The following is a 20,779-nucleotide window of genomic DNA, read 5'->3' as shown; positions in this document are numbered from 1 at the left end:
CTTTGTGTGTTTGTTTATACTGTTGATATTCCAAGGCACTGTATTAATATTGATATCACTGCTGATAAAGTTATACTTGACATTAAATCTACACTGTGTGATTTTTAGCCCCATCTAGTGGTGAAAAGGTATATGACCATCCAGTGAATATTAGTTTCTGTTCCTCTCAATTCCGATTTCGTTTTAACTCCTACGGTGGCCAATTTAGTCCAAGATTAACATGGCTTCCAGTTCGACCTCGTCCATGAGTGTTAACTCAAACGTAAACGCGAAAGGCGAAGCTTGAATTAACGGGTATGTCCCTCTTTGGCTAATGTACTTTCAAGATGGAGACCGACATTAGAAGCCCTTAACCGTATGTATTTCCAATGGCATATTATACACTCACGAGAATACTTTATTAGTTGAACGAAAGTAAATATACATTAATGAGCACATATATTTTTGAAAGAACTAAGTGTTTTTAGCTAAGAATAAACTAAAAGAGTTACACAGTGTAGCTTAAATATAATGGCATTAATAATAATCACAACCATTATTATTATTAAAATATGTTTGTATATTTTTTGTAAACATTGCAAAAATTAAAAATTAAAGCATCTTCCATTGAGTTACATTGCTAAAATGTTCAGCATTAATCCAACCGACAATAATGTCATTAAAATGTTTGCATTCTAATGACAAGTGGTCTCTTTTACTATCTATTTGCACAGAATGCTGATTTGCATATTGTATCTGTTTAACTATAGATATTAAACTTAAAAAAGACAGAGTGGCATTTCGTTTATGCAGAACAAAAGATGCCTCACCTTGTGAATGACATTAAGCACTCTGTTGTTTGCTCACACACCCATAAGTCTGTGCATTGCGGTCACGCTGAAATGAGTGGGATGCATTGTACAGGGCCAAGTCAACTGACAAACTTGTGTCCTGTTTTTTATGGACTGCATGGCTCAGACCCTGCGGGAAAAATGACAGCTGGAACAGGGAACAGCAAGGCTGGGAATTCCACTGGCATCATCTGAGATGAACAGATGTGCTGCATGGGCTTTGATTCTAATGAAAGTGTTGTTTTCTTCATCATCACTTGTTGTCAGTTTAAAATGATTTCTCTTCAAACTTATTACTATACATTCAATTCAGTCTTAGGTCAATCAATTCTTCAATCACTTTTAATTCATTCATTCCTCAATTACATAAAGGGTTAATGACAAACCATGCATGCAAGGTTTTTATATTGTATATCGTTTTCAAACATAAAATAGTTTTAAGGTTTAAATTTGGCAAAATTATTACTATTTTAGCTAAATATTTTTTTTTCCTCAAGAAATAATTCTAAAAAAAAATATGCTTTTCGATAATTCTTTAAATAATAATAATTAGTATTTTTAATTGCTCAAAAGGGACAAATTTAGACATTTATAATGTCAGCACTGTAAAAAAAATATTGTTGGTTTAACTTAAAAAATGAAGTAACCTGGTTGCCTTAAAATTTTAAGTTCATTGAAATGGAAATATTGAGTTAATACAATGAAGGTATTAACTCAATTGATTTAATCATCAGAAACTCAAATTGATTTAATCATCAGAAACTCAAAATATTATGTTATATGAACTACATAAATGATTTAAGTTGATTTGACAAAAGAAAAAATGTTGTGATAACAAATCATAAAAATATTGTTTTAGAGTTTTCTCTTCTTCTTTTTGACTTTATATTCATCTTTTTTAGCACCAAATCAGCATTTTAAAATGATTTATTTCTGAAGGATCATGTGACACTGAAGACTATAATAATACAAGTATATTAAAGTATAATCAAATAGAAAACATAAATATTTTAATCATATTTCACAATATTACTGTTTTTACTTTCCTTTTTGATTGAATAAATGCAGCCTGGGTGAGTATAAAGTATTGGATTGACATCTTTTGATCCTGGAAGAACATTCCTGTCCAAAAATATTCCTAACCCTACCCATAACTTATCCCTAAAATCAGCGGGAAATGATGAATAATAATGGTATTGAAGAACCCTTGTTGTAAGACTGACTAAGCATATACATTATAAACCTATCCCTCAAATATGATTGGTTGAATGGACTGTGGTTCCTGGATCAACAAGGATGTTGAACCAGGAACATGTTGTACTTTGAGAAATCCCATTCACCGAGCACAAGAGACTTTAAAAACATTTACAATTTTTCTGATTTTCTGATTACAAGTTTTCTGATTTCTTTTATCAGCTTTAATTCCCTCATCCTGTCTGTTATTGGACCCATGACCTTACCATTAGAAAACTGTGTGTTCTCTCTCATTTCGGAGAAGTTAATCTGCGTTGACATATTCAAATCAGCATGTTCATTATATTTTAATCTTTACAAAAGGGCATTTTCCCTAATCATTAAAAGCTTCATCTTTCACTTTAAATTCTTAAATTTGATCAATAAATTAGAATAATAAGACTCTATAGGGCTAACACAGCATGAAGCCAATAGTGTCCCTTACTGCAGAAACATCTGGAAGACGATGACTTGTTTTGTTCTGCTAACAAACGACAACACGGCCCAAAATCACACATAAGTGTATTGATTTTAGTCATGTAATATATGAAAACGTCTTGAGTTTTGCAAACCATTATAACGTCACTTCTGAATAAAATATATGTCTAATAGATCTATTGATTTACAGAAAAAAGTGCCACAGTATCTCATCAAAACACCCAAGTTGGAACCACTGTCCATGATTGAATTATGTTCAACCAAAGAGTTATTTTTTTTTGAGTACATGCTGCTAGTGTTTTAACACACACACACACACACTGACATATCTCTCTTGACATCTCAGTCAACTGCAGCAACAGAAACTGATCTCAGTCAAAATTCTGAGGCAATAGCGCCCTCTAGACGCATTACTTTGGCATCAAAACATTCTGTCTTTCAATTGCTTTTTGCTGTCTTTGTTTGTGAAGTAGGCCTACGTCAGGGATTTTTCCCAGTATACATATATTTTTTTAAATAATTAGTTGATAAAGGACAAAACAGCCGTGTTAATATTTAGTTCTACAGCTCTATTGAGAGTGTAATATTGATTTCCTAAAAGTTCTTGAAACAAGTAATTATTAATTGAGTAGCTTGACTTACGTTTCTTGGCCGCCAACTAAAATAGTTCCTTCCCAGAATCCGAAAGCATCACGCTTTTGTCATAACCAAAGACTGTAAAAACAAATAAATAAATAAAACCCGACCAAAAAAACATCAAGCCTGTCACACCATTTTTATTTATTTTATGGTCACCACCAATCAACGAATAGATGAAAACGCGGTCTGGAGTAACGACTAAAATTGGAGCGAAAGAGGTTCCCTTCCGCCTCTCAAAGCGCTCTACAGTTACTCCTCTCGAGATCCATTCCATGTTTTCTATTCAACACCAAGAGGTGTTTTTTCGTGGTGCCATCGAGTAACGCAAAATATTTTTGGGGGGTTAATTAATTTGATTAAAAAAAGGCTGTTCTTATCCTTTGAGATGGAATATATAAGACAAAAAATCCTTATCAGTCAAACACATGGTCTTAAGTAGCTTATTGTTTTTGACTGTACACAGTAGGCTACAATAAAATATTTCGACAACAAATCACCACAAAATGTTTATTCAATGAGCAGATACAATTCAAACACACACAAACATATATTGTTTTTCCAATGTTTCAACAAAAAAATCCATGTAATTTGACATCAAATAGATTATTTACCCAAGATGCTGCTAGCTATACAATATTCGTCTCTTTGTTATCTCGAATCAACATTTATTTGGATACACAGACACTCCATTTAATTAATTCAAATTTACTATTGATGCACCATTACATCAAACCATATCTTTATATATTTGTATGTATTAATACATTCAATAAATTAAAATTTATTATTGATGCACTGTTACATCAATATATATTTTTAGTGTGATACTGGCACTAAATACTCATAATACAACCAGTCATACTCCAGAAAATCTCATTCATATAGTCAAGATCTGTTTCAAAAGTAATTATCACAGCACTCTTTGGATATGGTTTGAGGCAACATTTCAATCGATCTAAACATGTTTTGATGGACAAAAGGAATTACAGACTCGGATTGCACTATATTTTGTGGACATTGATGGTTAACATTATGAATACAAATACTGAGATTTTTATCTTGTTCCCAAATTTGTTAATGTAACAAACAGCTTATGTTGTTTCTCACAAGCACTTACATTTTTCAGAAAAAAAAAAAATGCAGTTAAATTCACCGTTGGAAAGTCAGTATATTCTGCAAAATTACTCTGAATAAAATTGAAAGGTTTTAAAAATACTTGCTTGAGCAACTATCAGTGTTGATTTAAAATAATAATCAGTGTCTGATTTAAATATCAACGTTTATTTTTAAACTCGTAAAACATATAAAACATTAAGATAAAGATGCTCCATCATTAGAGGGAGTTGAACTAAATACAATTCTTTGACACGCAATGAGTGCTTTTCTTTGATTTGTACTGTATGTACACACACAAACAAGCAACATTTTTGTCATCCATCCCTCAAAATAACAGAGAGATTTCCTGTTAGATTTGACAAAATGAGAGCACAAATACATACCTGCAGATCCCATAGGTATGATTGACATATCTCACACATAAGAACCATAGTATTTAATTCAACATCCATCTGGAACACATATTTCCCACACCCCTTAAGTGCAAACAAAATCTCCCGGGCTCCGTGTATCTCATGCCATGTAAACTGATAATGGCTCTTTCAAAAAATAGAGTGACAAACCACATACTATATACAACCAGTAGATCTCTTACACTTCAACTGATTCCAGGTTTACAAGACAGAGCAGAACATGACCGGGAGTCTATCTGAAGGCAGGGTTGACCTTTAAATGGTAATCCCAGGCTTGGATCGGAGACCCAGGTGTAGTGAACGGTGAGAAGGCGAAGTGGTTGTAGGTCAGAGGTGCGGCGGGACCGTCTGTAGGGCGTCCTCGGCAGTACGGTGCACATTAACGTTCTAGGAAAAGAACAGAAAATGACAGACTATTATATGGTTGATTTTTCTAACGTAACTTAAGACTTTTTTTTTCTGAACTGGTACTGGTTATTTAAAAAAAAATAAAGCAATAAATGTAATCACAGGGGTCAAGGGACAAAAGCTTGTATCAGCTTAATGTCTCCCTTTGACTTCAGGTCAAAGTTCACTGACACAAACCACATTGCTGCCTTTTATCACTGTAATTTGGTATCTGCCATGTTCATGTTATCATTTTATGGTAGTTTCTTCAGAAGAATTTTTTGCAGTGTATTACAAATATGTGTCAGAAGCTGTTCTGTCTTTGTTTTTTAATGTTTGAGTGAATGTAAAGAGAGACAGGATATCACTATTCAAATACATTTTATTAGCATCGCAAATGGACATTACAGTAGATATTTTTCCTCCTCAGTAAACAGAAGAGGACAGTTTCACATTATGACATTCCTTAGTGTTTCAAATAATTGAAAAAATGACTATGAATTAGTACGTAAAATCTAAAATGTCTTTCTTCCAAGAGCACAATAAGGCTCAGCCAGCTACAAAACTTCACCATTCTTATAAACACAATACACATTCCTGAATTAGGAAGAGACGAATAATTAAAATGTAAAATTAACCAGCTAAAACCCAACCTAATTTACAAATGCATTCATTTACGTGCACGATAAATAAAATGCACGTGCTACTGGAGTGACTGGTGTTCCCTCATAGCAGCGGTTACATTCATGTGCAGCAGGAACTGAAAAACTTCAGTGTGCATTTGTGATAAAGTGCGGCTTAGTATTAACACATCAATGAACAGAGGAACACAAACTGAATAAATTCATTTAAAAACAAGTTCATTCTGTACATAATTATCTCAGAGTTCATCGCATCCGAGTTGTAATTCAAAAGGCATTTATTGAGCTGTAAAATCTGCCTATGTTTTTTAGGCAATGCATTTTAGAGTGTCTATGGGGATGGGGGATGGGGCAATGGTGTGTGAGGAACAAGGATCTGTCATTGATGATCTGGCACTGTTAACAAAGCCTCTTCCGCCTGCCGTGACACATCTACGTTCTGTTTGAAGCAAACACAGGGAATGACGTCACGTTAATAAATGAGGTGAGTGCGTGGCGACGATGTAACAGAACCGTAAAACAAATGCATCAGTGCACACACAAATCAAGAGCCGGATAAAATATGGAAGCTTGTCTCTGCCATGAAATACAAAGATAAAAAAGGTAATTGCAACTATTTAATCACACAATTTGGACTTTTTTCCTCGCAATTGAAAGTTTATATCTCACAGTTCTGAGAAAAAAGTCAGAATTAAGAGCTAATTGTGAAATGGGAGTTCTAAAGTATGAATTGCAAGATATGAACTCACAATTACGAGAAAGAAAAAAAAGTGAATTTTAATGCAACTTTTTTTCGTCTCAATTACAAGTTTATATTGCACAATTCCGACAAAAAAAAGTCCATTGCAGGATATAAACTAGAAAATTCTGAAAAAAAGTCATAATTGCAGGATATAAAATAGAAAATTGAGAAAAAAAGTCATAATTGCAGGATATAAACTAGAAAATTCTGAGAAAAAAGAGAAACTATGATAAAAAAAAGTCTGAATTGTGAGATAAATGCTGAAAAAAGTGAGAACTTTAAGTTATAAAGTCTGAATTGCAAGATATAAAAATCACAATTGGATGGGGGAAAAAAATCTAAATTTTGAACTGACTTTTTTTGGCGCAATTGCCAGTTTTTATCTGACAATTATGAGAAAGTCAGAATTGCAAGCAAGAAAAAAAATTTGAATTTTAATTTAACTTTTTTTCGTCGCAATTACAAGTTTATATTTCACAATTCTGACAAAAAAAAGTCATAATTGCAGGATATAAACTAGAAAATTCTGAGAAAAAAAGTCATAATTGCAGGATATAAACTAGAAAATTCTGAGAAAAAAGCTAAACTATGATAAAAAAAAAAGTCTGAATTGTGAGATAAATGCTGAAAAAAGTGAGAACTTTAAGTTATAAAGTCTGACTCTGAATTGCAAGATATAAAATCACAATAGGATGGGGGAAAAAAATCTAAATTTTGAACTGACTATTTTTTGGCGCAATTGCCAGTTTATATCTGACAATTATGAGAAAAAAGTCAGAATCCAGAGCTAATTGTGAAATAAGAGAAAACTTGGAGTTCTAAAGTTCGAATTGCAAGATATAAACTCACAATTGCAAGCAAGAAAAAAAAAGTGAATTTTAATTTAACTTTTTTTTTCGTCGCAATTACAAGTTTATATTTCACAATTCTGACAAAAAAAAGTCATAATCGCAGGATATAAACTAGAAAATTCTGAGAAAAAAAGTCATAATCGTGAGATGTAAATTTAAAACTATGATAAAAAAGTGAAAGCTGAAAAATGCTGAAAAAAGTGAGAGCTTTCAGTTATAAAGTTCAAATTGCAAGATATGAACTCACAATTGCATGGGGGAAAAAAAATCAAAATTTTGAACTGACTTTTTTTAGCGCAGTTGCCAGTTTATATCTGACAATTCTGAGAAAAAAGTCAGTGTTGCAAAATGTAAACTAGCAAATTCTGAGGTTAATAAGTCATAATTGCGAGATATAAACTTGCAACTATGAGAAAAAAGTCAGAATTGTGAGATATAAACTCAAAACTATGAGAGAGAAAGAAAGAAATAGTCACAATTGTGAGATATAAACTCAAAACTATGAGAGAGAGAAAATTGTGAGAGATAAAAACTCTGAATTAACTTTTTTATTTTTATTTTATTCTGTGGCAGAAACAAACTTCCATAATAGAAAGGTATGTAAACTCTTGAAAAAATGATATGTTTCATAAACTGGCATGCTGCAGTAAACCTAATAAAGTGTTTCACCCTGGGTAAATTCATAAATGAGCCCAAGACCACATTTATCATGCAACGGCTGAGGCCCAGGAGACCACAAGGCTTAATCACTTTATTACACAGAAGAGTTCTCAAGTATAACTACAGACTGACTGCACACTTTCCCTTAAGCCACAACAGATGGGGAGGCTTTTAACCACCTAAGTGACTGCATTTATGAGTCTTACCGTAGGTCTGTCTCTGTGTGTATTAACAGCCTCCACTTTCAAACAGACTGACTCCACCTTACAGCCTGGAGACACAGGACGATTCACAATCACAATCAACGCATTATTTAAAGAATAATGTCCATGTTAGCTGAGAAAGATTTCCTGTCTTACCATAGGCCACTGGTGTTAACTTCAATACTGTGTGTAGAGGGCATTTCAGATAAGGAAGTTCCTCTGCAAGAGACGAAAAGATTTTAGACTTTAGATGACTTTGTGCAACTCTGTACAAGTGAACTGGGATTTAAAAAGAGATACGTTGATCCGTCTCTGGTGTCATGGTGGTCATCACCTGCAGTCTTGTCCAGAAAGTAGGCCAGCAGGCATCTCATGACGGCTTGATGACAGATGACCAGAACGTTTTCCTGCCGCTCTAACTCCATGATCACGGGCTCCAGACGCTGGACCAAGTCTTCATAGGACTGTGAGGAGGAGAGAGATGTTCATTATTATACGATTCTTCAAATCCAAAGATTAATGTCTCTATTAATCTATGCATTTTTCAATGAATTGAGTCAGATGATTTTCACTAAACACTGATCGTTAAATCCATTAAAACTAGGGATGGGCAACGATTAATCGCGATTAATCGCATCCAAAATAAAAGTTTGTGTTTACATAATGTGTGTGTAGTGTGTATAATTAATTTCTATATATAAATACCCACACATGCATGTATATATTTTATATATATTTATTCACAATTAATATTATATATAAATATTTGATATATTAATAACACATTTTTTCTTACATATATACATGCATGTGTGGGTATTTATATATACAAATTAATTACACTACACACATATATTATGTAAACACAAAGTTTTATTTTGGATGCGATTAATCGTTGCCTATCCCTAATTAAAACTCATTATATTAAATAAGAGACCTATTATCAAACACGACAAACGTTACAGTTCAAATCATACGTTCACAGAAACTGCTCTCACAACTGAAATATTACAAACTCAATTGATATTAAATGATGTGCAGTCCTAATCCACACACCCTTAACCTTACACCACACACAAACTTAAACATGTGACGAAGACCTTGCACCCAGTCTTTATCTAATACAGTGAGAACAGTGTGCTGCTGTAACACTCTCCGAGTAAACAGCTTTGAGATATTGATCTAAATGAGAACTGCTTGCTCTGAAGAACAGAGGAGCAAATGGAAGCGTGGATGTGCGGGCGGAGGGTAATTGTGTCTGATGTGCTTAGTCAGAGTAATAACACCGAATGAAAATGTCAATAAGAGGCACTTTGGGAACAACTTCAATATACAGCCTAAAAAACAGACTTGTTTACTCCATTTGGGAGGATTTGGCCATGAGTAATAGAGAGCCTAGCAACCAACCAGCAACATTTATTTCATGAGTGTTTAATGCGAGGATGTCGCCAAAGGGACATAAAAGAGCAATACAAACACTGAATGATAAAATATGAAAGCTAAAATACATCTCGTTATGATGTATGTGGCAAATGCACTGATTCATGTAAACTGACCTCTCCTTTGGGATAGCGATAACGATATTTGTCCTGGTCTCGTAATGCAAACTCCAGAGGAAACTTCAGCTGGATCTCCTCATACATGAGCTCCTCGCAAACACCCTAAACACACGGAGTCCATTAACACAATATCTCGAAAATAAGGGCATTTCAGTCATAAACAAGATACTTACGGCATCTATCTCATTGAGAGCTTTCCACTGTTCATATGGTACATGCACAGCTTCTGCCGTCTGTATGGTCCTCTTCATCTGACTCGTCCACACCTTCAAATCACTGATATTCTGCGACTGGATAAACTGGCCCAAAGCGTCGGCAAACTGAGAGGGGATGAAAAACAAAACTGGTTTTAATTGCTAACTAACACAGAAGCACGGAAACTTCAGTTGGACTGATGATTACTTGCATGTTATGGCTAATAACTAGGGTTCAGTGTTGTGTCTGAACGCGTTCATATTTTGGGCGAACATTAACTGATCGTACTGTATTACTGCCTTAGTGCTGCCAACTCTCACGCACTGAGCGTGAGACTCACGCAATTGAGCCAATTCTCACGCTCTCACGCCACACCCCCGATTTCTCACGCTTAAGTGTCATGTCAGTCGGCAAAATACCTGAAAGATGAGTTTATCTATAGATCCATCAGTTGAGCGACTAGTTTTACCGCAAATTAGTTAAAATATCCTCTAATCTAGAGCGATCGTGCATGCGAGACAGATGTTGAGCTCCTAACGGCGCAGACGCAAAACCAGGACTGGAGTCAAAACACGTTCCTCTCTGCACTCTAAGCCTTCTGTTATCACTCCGATGTCATCCACTACGGGTTTTCCAGTCTTACTCACAGGAAAAACTCCTATATTTTAGTATTTTAAGTATATTTTTATTTTTTTAGACTAAAAAAGTCTACATTACACTATAATACAGTCCTTATTTCTACACTTGCAAGAAATAAACGCTTGAGCTTTTAGTTAGGAGAAAACACCAGATAACCATACTGATCGCATGAGCAAAGTGCACACTTTTCTTTAAATCACCCAGCACAAACAGAATGCCTATTCTTAAAGTCTTGTGCTGTTTTATGAAGGCAAAAAATCCATATCATGGTTTCGATTTTAGTTCATTGGCAAAATATAACGCTAGAGACCTTCATGTTAGTTTATACCGTACTTTTTACATCTCATATGTTCGGCAAAAGGCGGATTCGAACTCGGGTCCGCATCAAAAGCTCTTTTACGAACTACAAGCTCTACGATTTACACCCCTGTAGCTGTTCTGAGACTAGCGTGTTTTTGTTAAAAAGAGTTCAATCCAGCTGTAAAGCAGCTCTAAAAAGAAAATAATGTCACTGTTTTTGTTGAAATAAATAAAAAATAAAATCAATCATTTCACCTGATACTGAAGTGTTCAATTCACACTGTTGGATTCTGGATCCAGTGCAAAATTGAGTATTATATCCATTAATCTACACTACTGTTCAAAAAGTTTGGGGTCAGTAAAATTAGTTTATTTCATCATTATTATATTTAATCAATTTATTTAATCAAAAATGCAGTAAAAACTATTTTAAAAAGTAGTTTTCTATTTTAATATATCTTAAAACGTAATTTATTCCTTTAGTCTTCAGTGTCATGATCCTTCAAAAATTATTCTAATATGCTGATTTGGAGCTCAAGAAATATTTTGAAAACAATATCTTTGTGGAAACCGTGATTTTCTTCATTTTATATGAATGAAAAATTAATTTGATGATGGATGGCCTTGGTGTGATTTTATACACTTATCTGACATTAGATTCACATATTAAGAGTATAACAAAAATTTGCAATCACCAAACATTGCTATAATTAGGCCTTGCTCTTACTTTGCCTGATGCTGAAAGGCTAATTTGCACATTTTGCACACAGGCGTGCTTTATATTTTGCATTGGCTTCCTGTTCAGTCGTGTGTTGTTTTTAAAGGAGTTCGTGTGTCGTTTTTAAAGGACTTTTGCTGATAATTTACTCACCCCCATGTCATCCAAGATGTCCATGTCATTCTTTCGCTTATATGAGCGATTGTTACACTTGATAAGACCCTTATTCATCGTGACACGGGGGTGAGTAAATTAAAAAAAGTTTTTTTAAAGTGAACTACTCCTTTAAAACTCTCACACTAACATACAAGCTAGGCATGGAATAGCCACTCTTATATCTGTGACTTAGTCACCCTGAACACGCCTTGTCGTTCTCTTTGTTCTGCTGACTCTGCTCCTCTTCAGGAGCCTCCTTGTAGATTAAAATGAATGGGGGAGAGAGCTTTCTCAGTCGCTGCACACCCAGGTTATGGAATGCACTTCCTCTTACTGTTAGAAATGCATATTTCAAGACCGACAAGAGCTTAAAACAATGACTCGATGTAAATAGGCCTTTACAGCTTACCTGCTTTCCCCTTGCCGAAAGGCCCGAATCTCCTCCGATACGACCTTTGACGTTCAGATCACTCTCTCCATGCCGGCACAAGTAGATGGAGCGGGGTGTGATATGGATGTTCATGAGGTAGTAAACTATTCGGCTCTGTATGTGGTCCTGAACCCGGTTTACTAGGTACCGCCTTCCCACATCGATGATCTTTATGAACGAAAGGTCCCTGAACACACACACACACACACAAAAGATGTTAAATTCATGGATTCAAGATAGATTGGATTTAATTCAACAGCACCAAAATGGCATTTACCGGTCCAGTTCCTCATCCAGTGGCTCATAGGAGTTTTCATAACATTTTATCCTCTTCATAAAGTCTGCTACAGCCTCTTCTGTGTTACAGTGTGTGTAGTCTGGGCTGCCCAACTTCACTTGCTGAAAAAAACCAAACCCACAAATTTAGACCAAAAACAGTCAAAACAAGGTGAATAAAACACTCTGCTTTTCTGAGACTTACCACAATGTTCTCTGCAATAACGTCAGGGTCTTCACACACAGATTCTACAAAGAAAACCTGTGATGTGAAAAGACTGTTTTAAAACCACTGAAGTGAGAAACACATGAGATAAATATCGTAGATGAATTATCCCATTTCCAGCACCTTGAAACCATTCTGCTCTGCAAATCTGATGATTGTCTCTCTTCTTTCTCTTGTTGTGTTTGTGGCATCAAAAACCTGAGAAATGAAGATCAACATGGCCAGAGGTTAAATTGGAGCTAGAGACAATAGTTGTGGCCTAAATGACGCACTATACACTTATTCAGTATATGCTGTGTCCAACATTCCACACTTCATTTTTTAGGTTAATTAGGTGAATCATCCAGGTGTTTAAACTGCAGTGAATAAGGTCTGCACACACGCTACAAAACGCAAAAGAATAATGCATAAGTGCACATATTGGGGACACACCTAGTCAAGTCAAGTCATCTTCATTTATATATCGCTTTTAACAACATAGTTCCAAAGCTGCTTTACAGTGATAATAGGATATTTAAGTAGCAGAGATTGTTTTGGCTTTATGACAGCTCTAGTCTAGAATAAAGTGATTTTACAGCTTAAGTTAGTTTTAATTGATTCACGTCCGTCATCTTTTCTGTCATCATTGCAGGAATATTATATTAAAGGGATAGTTCACTTTGAAATTAATTTTTGGTATGTTTTAGTTTACCTCGAGGGCATCCAAGATGTAGGTGTCTTTGTTTCCACAGTAGTTTCAATTTTGATATTTTTAGGTCAAACCGTTCTTGTCTGTCAGTCATATAATGGAGGTCTATGGTCACCACCTCAAAGAGCATGCACAGAGAAGTCCAAATTAAACATGATTTAATGATTCGTAAATGTAAGTATAACATTGATGGCCTAAGACACGAAACGAGCGGTTTGTGTGAGAAAACGAACAGTATTTATATCGTTTTTACCTCTTGTAACCACAGCCACGTCCAAGTGATCTGAGGGACGCCGGCAAGCGCCGGAAGTGATGTCTCGCGCGTGTACGTCACTCATTGTTTACACAAAGATTTCGGAAGTGTTACCTAAACATATTTACATATAGAGGAAATCACAATGGAAGATGATTTCGATATATCAACTAACGACATTGTATTTTTCCGCAATAGTGTGAGAGATCACTTCCGGCGCATGTGCAGACCGAAGCGCCCGCGCCCTCAGATCACTTGGACGTGGCTGTGGTTACAAGAGGTAAAAACGATATAAATACTGTTTGTTTTCTCACACAAACCGCTCGTTTCGTGTCTTAGGACATCAATGTGTACTTACATTTACGAGTCATTAAATCATGTTTAATTTGGACTTCTCTGTGTATGCTCTTTGAGGTGGTGACCTCTATTATATGACTGATAGACATGAACGAAAATAATGTGGAAACACAGACACCTACATCTTGGATGCCCTTGAGGTAAGCTAAAACATATGAAAAATTAGCAGGCCCATTCCGGTACAGCCATAGATATCTATAGGTATAATATGCATTTCATGACTAGCTATCATCTAGTCATGACTAGACTAGTTTCATGATAGTTATCTTAGTGTGGATGAAGGCCTAAACTTACAGAAAAGATGCGTATATTAATGTTAACTTAGCCAAGATAACTTACTTGAGCACAGTATTTGTATAACAATTCTCTGTTCAATTCAATGTGTTCCTTACCGCCACTTGGCCGCCCTCATCTGTGAGGTACTGCCGAACGTCATTGAGAGCTGCCAGTGCACACTGCCTAAAAGAGACAAGAAATCACATGAGCTTTTTAAACCTGTGGTTTTATTTTATATTGTAATTGACCACCATTGATAAACTATATGTCTTACTTCCTTATTTTAAGCCCCTCTTCATTATCTGGCCTGAAGAACTCAAAGGATTTGTATATCTTCACACATTCACGTCTGTACTGCCCAACGTTAAACTCTGCGGAAGTGAAAAACCAAGACAAACCAATTTCGGGATCAGCAAAGCCACACATCTGGAACAAAAAACACTTGGCCAGCATTTAAACAGCCATCACAAATCATCATTTTATTTGAGAATCACACTGCATGTGCTTTGTACCTTTCGTCGGAACATCAATCCAGTTGAGGTAGCGTGTCAGTTTCTTGGAGATGTAGGTCTTTCCTCTGGCCGGGAGACCCACGGTTACTATAAGTGTGGGGCAGTTGGTCATGCATACTGGAAGAAAAAAGAAAAGCAGCTCATGAACATTATTTTTGACAATAATATTCTTCACATATACTACAGGTGAACTGTCATTCATCACACCAAATGGTGTTTACACAGAAATGTTTTAATCTCTGTGCAGTTTAGCTGACCTTTTTATTGCATTAATAGATTCTGAGTTGTCATTGTAGAGCAGAAGTCATTTTGGTATCTCCACATCAAATTGCATAATATCATACCAATGTCCACAGAGTCCTAGAAATTGCTGCAATCTAAAATGTGTGGGAATTATTGTTTTACATTTGAAATGATAAAGTATTTAAAGAAATACACCAATATTGATATTAGAATAGCTTTTGGGAGCTGAACCAGTTCTTTAACAGAACAAGAACAATAGTTTTACAAGAGCAATATTTAGCCGTAGAAATATTTTTAGAGCAGAGCATAACTGATCATTTGATTTACATGACTTTTAAGATGTTATTCATTTCCATGACTTTCCCTGGCATAGAAAACATTTTTTTTTCTAAATTCCCTAATTTTACAAGTTTTTACCGTGAGAATGCTGAACATATGTGATGTGAAATAATTTCATTTTTTAAATTATTATTATTATTATTCGGCTTTTATTTCTGTTATTACTATATATTTATAGTTTATTTGAAAACGCATTTACTAGTGAACTGCGTAATATTATGTATCAATTTACATTGTTATAATGACCATTATTTACAAATATACATAAATAACTCAATCATTCACTTCAATGTATGAAACGTTAATCTTCTTAAATCGCATTTAATGTTTAATTTTAAAAATGCAATCACACGAAAAGCCTCTAGATTTGTTTCAGACACTACTAAATTGTATCACCATTGAAGTGTTGCATCAGAAAGCCCCTGTAACCCTCATCCGACTCCAGCATCAGTGTCCGGGTCTCATCCTTTCATCCATACTTACCCTTTCTTTGACTAATGTGTCTCTCTGGAAGGCCGTTTTTGGAAGATGGCACCCATATTTTCTTTAAAGGATTCTGTGTGAGCTCTCGGGTTAGACTATTGCCGCATTGCTCCGTGTTGTTCTCTATTACACTCATTATATTCGTCGTCTCAACACACGAGCTTTCATTACCGTCAGTGCGCACTAAAGACAGCGCGGGGAAGAATGTCATGAGACTGGAAGAGAATGGCCCTACCGTAACGGCACGAAGAGATGCGTAGATAGGATACTTTACCGTAATGCCAAGTTAACATTATTAACATAGTGATTAAGCGTAGGAGAGATTCAATGCTTCCTAAAATATGTGTTTTACTGGATTTATATTATATTTTCACCTCAACAGTTATAATTGTTCGTCGGTCGGTGTAATAATCATTCTATATCCATTCTGTTGAATAGACGTCGTGGTCACGTGGTATGTGTTACTTTTCTCAGCGCTGTCGAGGATAGACCTATTGGATAGACTAGTCATCAGTCGTTTGTGGTTACTGGATATTGCACAACGTTGCGGGGGAAGGGTTAGGATTAGGGTGGGGTTAGGATTAGGCAATCTTCAACGAGGGGTCAGTCAGGGGTGTAATAATTTGGCAAGGGGTCGAAATTCGAGACAATACCTGCATATATCCACATCCCGGCATCAATTCAGGGACAATTTCCCGAGATCAACGCGATGTGTGAAAGGGGCTTTAATTATTTTGGATTCTCGATTTAAATTGTTATCGTTTTTTGTTAACAAATTTCTTCAGTAACTAAGCCAAACTGTTTAGTTCTAACAGCAACATTTGCATTATGTTTAACCCTGTAAAGCCGGACATTAAATAATAGTAAGAGGAAAATATATACTTTTAAATGGATCGTTTACTGAATATGAGTTGTTACTTTCCTAATAATGTGTCTTATAAGATAATATTTAAATGCTTAGTTTTATGAAAGTTCTGCAGTTTTAATTGTGGGGGGCAAAAACATAATGCAATCCAAAGATTTAGATATTTAAAGCCTGTTGTATCGTCTTTGATACATAGCCTACATTTTAACGTGATTTTCCAAAAGACAAATGAATGAATAATCATGTAAACGGCAGTAGCTTCTGTCTATTAAACATTCATCTTGTAAAAAATAGCTTTTATATTGTTATTAATATTTAATGTTTACTAATAATTAATGATTTCACACCAAAAAGGAATGCAAACCAAAACCTGAAGAGGGACGTTTTTAGGATTAAACTAAAAGGCCTTTTACTTGTTAAAAAAATAAAATAAAAAACATTAACTGCATCAATCTGATGATGACATAGTATATTGTAATTTTTACAGATTTTTAAGCTAATCTAAAGGCCTTATAAATTTGACTTTATGCACAGCTGCACTACTTCCTGAACTTAAGCCAGCTCCTTGTTTCCTGTCTGCCATTATTGGCCAAACTTGATTAATTCAGGTGTGACTGACCTCAGTAGTCACGGCAACAATAATCAGACACACCTGAATTAATCAAGTTTGGCCAATAATGGCATAGACACAATAACAATAATGGCACAATAAACAAGGAGCTGGCTGAAGTTCAGGAAGTAGTGCAGCTGTACATAGCACCATGTGGTACTGCTTATTTGAATTATTTGATTTTACTTTTTTATTATTTGAATGTTTTATAGAAATTTTGAAACTATTTACAAAATTAACATACATGTTTGAGACTTAAACCCTTAGATTAAATAAAATGCACACAAAAAAACATACTGTACTGTTTCACACTGATCATGGACATTTTCAATGGCCTTTGCAGTGTGTTGGCATGTTGTAACATGGATAGATCAGTAAGACAACTGGTATAATCTGACTATCTCGTAAAACCTGTTGTCCAGGGGACATTAGGATCTAAAGATGATGCTCGTATTAAACGCAATTCCAAAATAATGTAAAGTAGGTCAAAGGTCACCATCAAAATTCGCAGTGTGAAAGATCATAGACTCAGCTTAAACCTAAAACATCAAACCACTGCCCTTCAAAAACAGCAGCCAATTACAATAATATATATTTTAAGGCAAAAACAAATGTCAGAACCTTCTTTTTTTACATTTTGGAAGTTAAAGTAAAGCCAAAGTCATGATACTACACACAAATTATCCACTAGATGGCAAGAAAGAGACATGTTGGCTACGCACCCTATGGATTGTGGGTAGGGGATTTGACTTCAGCTGTGAGAATAGCTTCATAATAACAGTGATTTGTGAGAAACGTCATGTGTTTATATCAGTGCACAATGTCTTGGCACTGAAATGTGTTAACAGTTCATCTAAGGAAGAAAAACAATGAGGCTATGCAATGTTAGAATGCCTTTTCAGCTTAAGTTAAAGGACAGTTTCTTATTTAACAACACATGCATATTAGTAACAGATTTTTCTCCTGGTACCGTAGACATTTTCTTAAAAAAACAATGAAAAAAAAAAAACAATCATGACTTGCAACAGATCTTTCAACCGAAACTAAGCTGTTCTGGATAAGGAACTAGTAAACCACAAAACCTCTACAATCTTTCATTTCACTCCCAATTCTAGATTTTATTATACAATAGAGTCTATTGTCAAACTATGAATCATATTTTGCAGGTAGTAATCAAACGCATAAATCACCATTCAGATGATCTGGTAGTTCGAGGAAAAAGTGGGTGTGGAATATTGCAAACAACAAATCATAATCTCTCAAAACATATCACAATCACCAAAAACAGCTTATCTTGTCTCCGTATGATAGCTTGAAATATCTGACTTGTGAGTTCCATTGGCTTTAGTTAGTTTGGAATCTGTCTTTCCCATCACAATGGGTTTGGCAATACTTTAGGGATGGCTACAAACCTACACACCATTTAATTATCAGCCCAAATTGCTATGCATTACTGCAAGCCAAGCTCCTCATTTTCCTGTCATTTGAACAAATCTGGAAGAAATGCTTCAGTAGCTGTGTTCATTATAATATTTATCCTTTGCTGATAACCTTAATGATATAATTCTGCTGATTTTTGTCTTCTCTCTAGGCCATAGTATTCTATTTTTACAACTGGACAAGCTGCAGTTTACCTCCATTATCTAACAAATATGGCCAGGATTTGACCTCAACTCCTCCACAGCATGAATGACATGTCCAACACAAACACAAAACGCTTCACAGCCCAAATGAAATCGATCTTTGGTGCACATACCTCAATGCATGCAGCACATGACCTGAACACTACGTGCTTATCTTCATTCATTCAATGCATAACACAGAACACAGCTCCAGTTTATTTTTAGACCACGCGCATGGTTTACAGCAATGTATAACCATAGGTTATGTGAGTATATTATTAACAGACCATATATATATATATATATATATATATATATATATAATTATGCTCAAATAAACAGCTCGTGGACTGTTGAGTCCAACACACACGCGCCTACGTGACAGAGTCTTGTTTACTTCTTCCTCGTCGCGTACACAATACCAGCTGCTTCCGCCATAGAACAGCCATAACCTCATGTTCCTTACCCCTTTTATCCAGATTCTGCGTGTTTTTGGACCGGCTGGCACCCCTCATTGTCCGCGTTTTGTGTGTTAGTGCTTTATTTTGATGCTCGAGCCTTGAGGTATAAAGGAGAAGTATGCGAAAACACAAGCGCACACGCCCACTGATTGACAGGTGGCTCAGCCAATCGCTGCGAGGCAGAGGTGAGCGGACACACCCACCCTTCATTAGAAAGAATCAGGGGAAAGTTTGTGTTGATACTGTTGCGCAGTGTTATGCAATTTTTGTATGTTACTTTCGCGGGAATGTGATCATTTGTTTTCGTTTTGAACACGCCCAAAACAATTTAATTTTATATGACAGTTTTTTTATTTTATTTAACTACATAACTATAATATAGTAGGCTAAATATAGTTTACTATGTATAAATGATATAATCGTATATGGAAGTTCTAAAAATAACAACATTTTGTCACTATTATAATACTATAATATCTATCTATCTATCTATCTATCTATCTATCTATCTATCTATCTATCTATCTATCTATCTATCTATCTATCTATCTATCTATCTATCTATCTATCTATCTATCTATCTATCTATCTATCTATCTATCTATCTATCTATCTATCTATCTTTCTATCTATCTATCTATCTATCTATCTCTATCTATCTAATAGCAGCACATACCAAAACATCTTATACATAATCTTGAATTACAGGCTGGATGGATAGATGGATAGATCATAAGGAATTAAACCATTGTGGAGAATCAATTAAAATCTAATTCAACAAGGCCTACATATGCCTACTATTATAGGAGAGGTGTTTTAATCACTCGCTGTCTCTAAGGAAATGTCTCGGCTATATTAGGAACATCTTGACCTGCTGGACTATGCAGTGATTCTGCATTCAAAAACATTTTTAGCCTGTACGGCTGGAACATGTCAGTCACGACCCAACACATACCATGACGCCACAGTAAAAACAGATAAGAGCTGTGTGAACACAGGCCAAGTCAGGAGATAGGTCACAGCAGGTCTGTGCATGGTGATAATAACTATTCACATGGTGGGTGAATATCAATCAATAAACAAAGTTGAAATGGTTTGAGCTTGACTTGCTTTCGGTATGAGAAAAAAGTCAAAAGTGTGACATAGTTACAGCGAAGTTCAGTCTGGGACATGAAATTCTGATGACGGCATGAAATTAAGAAGGGTCCCAGGACAGGATGTAATTGTGATCTGATGGAAGCAAACACACACTTGTGATCTTTCCATCAGAAAGTGTACTATTTTTACAAAAGCACAAATTGTTAAAAACGTGGGAGGTCTGAAAATATATTTACAGTGTCAATGGAAAAAGTGGAGTATAACATATGTAAACAAGAAAGTAGGGAAGGCTGAAAATAAATACACAACTTGTGACAACA

At 35.3% G+C, this 20,779-nt stretch overlaps 1 protein-coding gene across 4 annotated transcripts; it reads right to left on the bottom strand.

The window, feature by feature from the left end:
* Nucleotides 1-3,633: 3,633 nt before the first annotated feature.
* On the bottom strand, nucleotides 3,634-19,523 carry pfkfb4a (6-phosphofructo-2-kinase/fructose-2,6-biphosphatase 4a). 4 transcript variants are annotated; one of them, XM_039673534.2, is made up of 14 exons: nucleotides 19,367-19,523; nucleotides 14,739-14,855; nucleotides 14,501-14,597; nucleotides 14,343-14,409; nucleotides 12,776-12,850; nucleotides 12,632-12,688; nucleotides 12,428-12,549; nucleotides 12,130-12,337; nucleotides 9,886-10,032; nucleotides 9,710-9,814; nucleotides 8,488-8,617; nucleotides 8,310-8,372; nucleotides 8,157-8,221; nucleotides 3,634-5,056 (listed from the first exon to the last, which is right to left on the bottom strand). In XM_039673534.2, exons 1-14 carry the CDS (start codon nucleotides 19,413-19,415, stop codon nucleotides 4,997-4,999), a joined length of 1,362 nt encoding a protein of 453 aa, XP_039529468.1. In that variant the 5' UTR covers nucleotides 19,416-19,523; the 3' UTR covers nucleotides 3,634-4,996. The 4 variants fall into 4 exon arrangements, with proteins under 4 accessions (XP_039529468.1, XP_039529466.1, XP_039529469.1 ...); XM_039673532.2 differs by lacking the exon at nucleotides 19,367-19,523 and adding an exon at nucleotides 15,804-16,025; XM_039673535.2 differs by lacking the exon at nucleotides 3,634-5,056 and adding an exon at nucleotides 5,421-6,136.
* Between the last annotated feature and the right edge of the window lie 1,256 nt (nucleotides 19,524-20,779).

Source organism: Pimephales promelas, chromosome 21, assembly GCF_988280905.1.
Source record: "Pimephales promelas chromosome 21, fPimPro1.hap1.1, whole genome shotgun sequence".
In the NCBI taxonomy this organism is placed as follows: Eukaryota; Metazoa; Chordata; class Actinopteri; order Cypriniformes; family Leuciscidae; genus Pimephales; species Pimephales promelas.
Note: the sequence above shows the minus strand (reverse complement) of the source record. Positions and strands in the feature narration are given on the sequence as shown.

Excerpts from the sequence above, each read along its gene's own strand:
- pfkfb4a (XM_039673533.2), bottom strand. The coding sequence starts at position 16,014 with ATGACATTCTTCCCCGCGCTGTCTTTAGTGCGCACTGACGGTAATGAA. Across the intron at positions 12,851-14,342 it reads ATGAGGGCGGCCAAGTGGCG|GTTTTTGATGCCACAAACAC; the intron begins GTAAGGAACACA and ends TTCATTTCTCAG. Across the intron at positions 8,618-9,709 it reads ATCGCTATCCCAAAGGAGAG|TCCTATGAAGACTTGGTCCA; the intron begins GTCAGTTTACAT and ends TCCTCCTCACAG.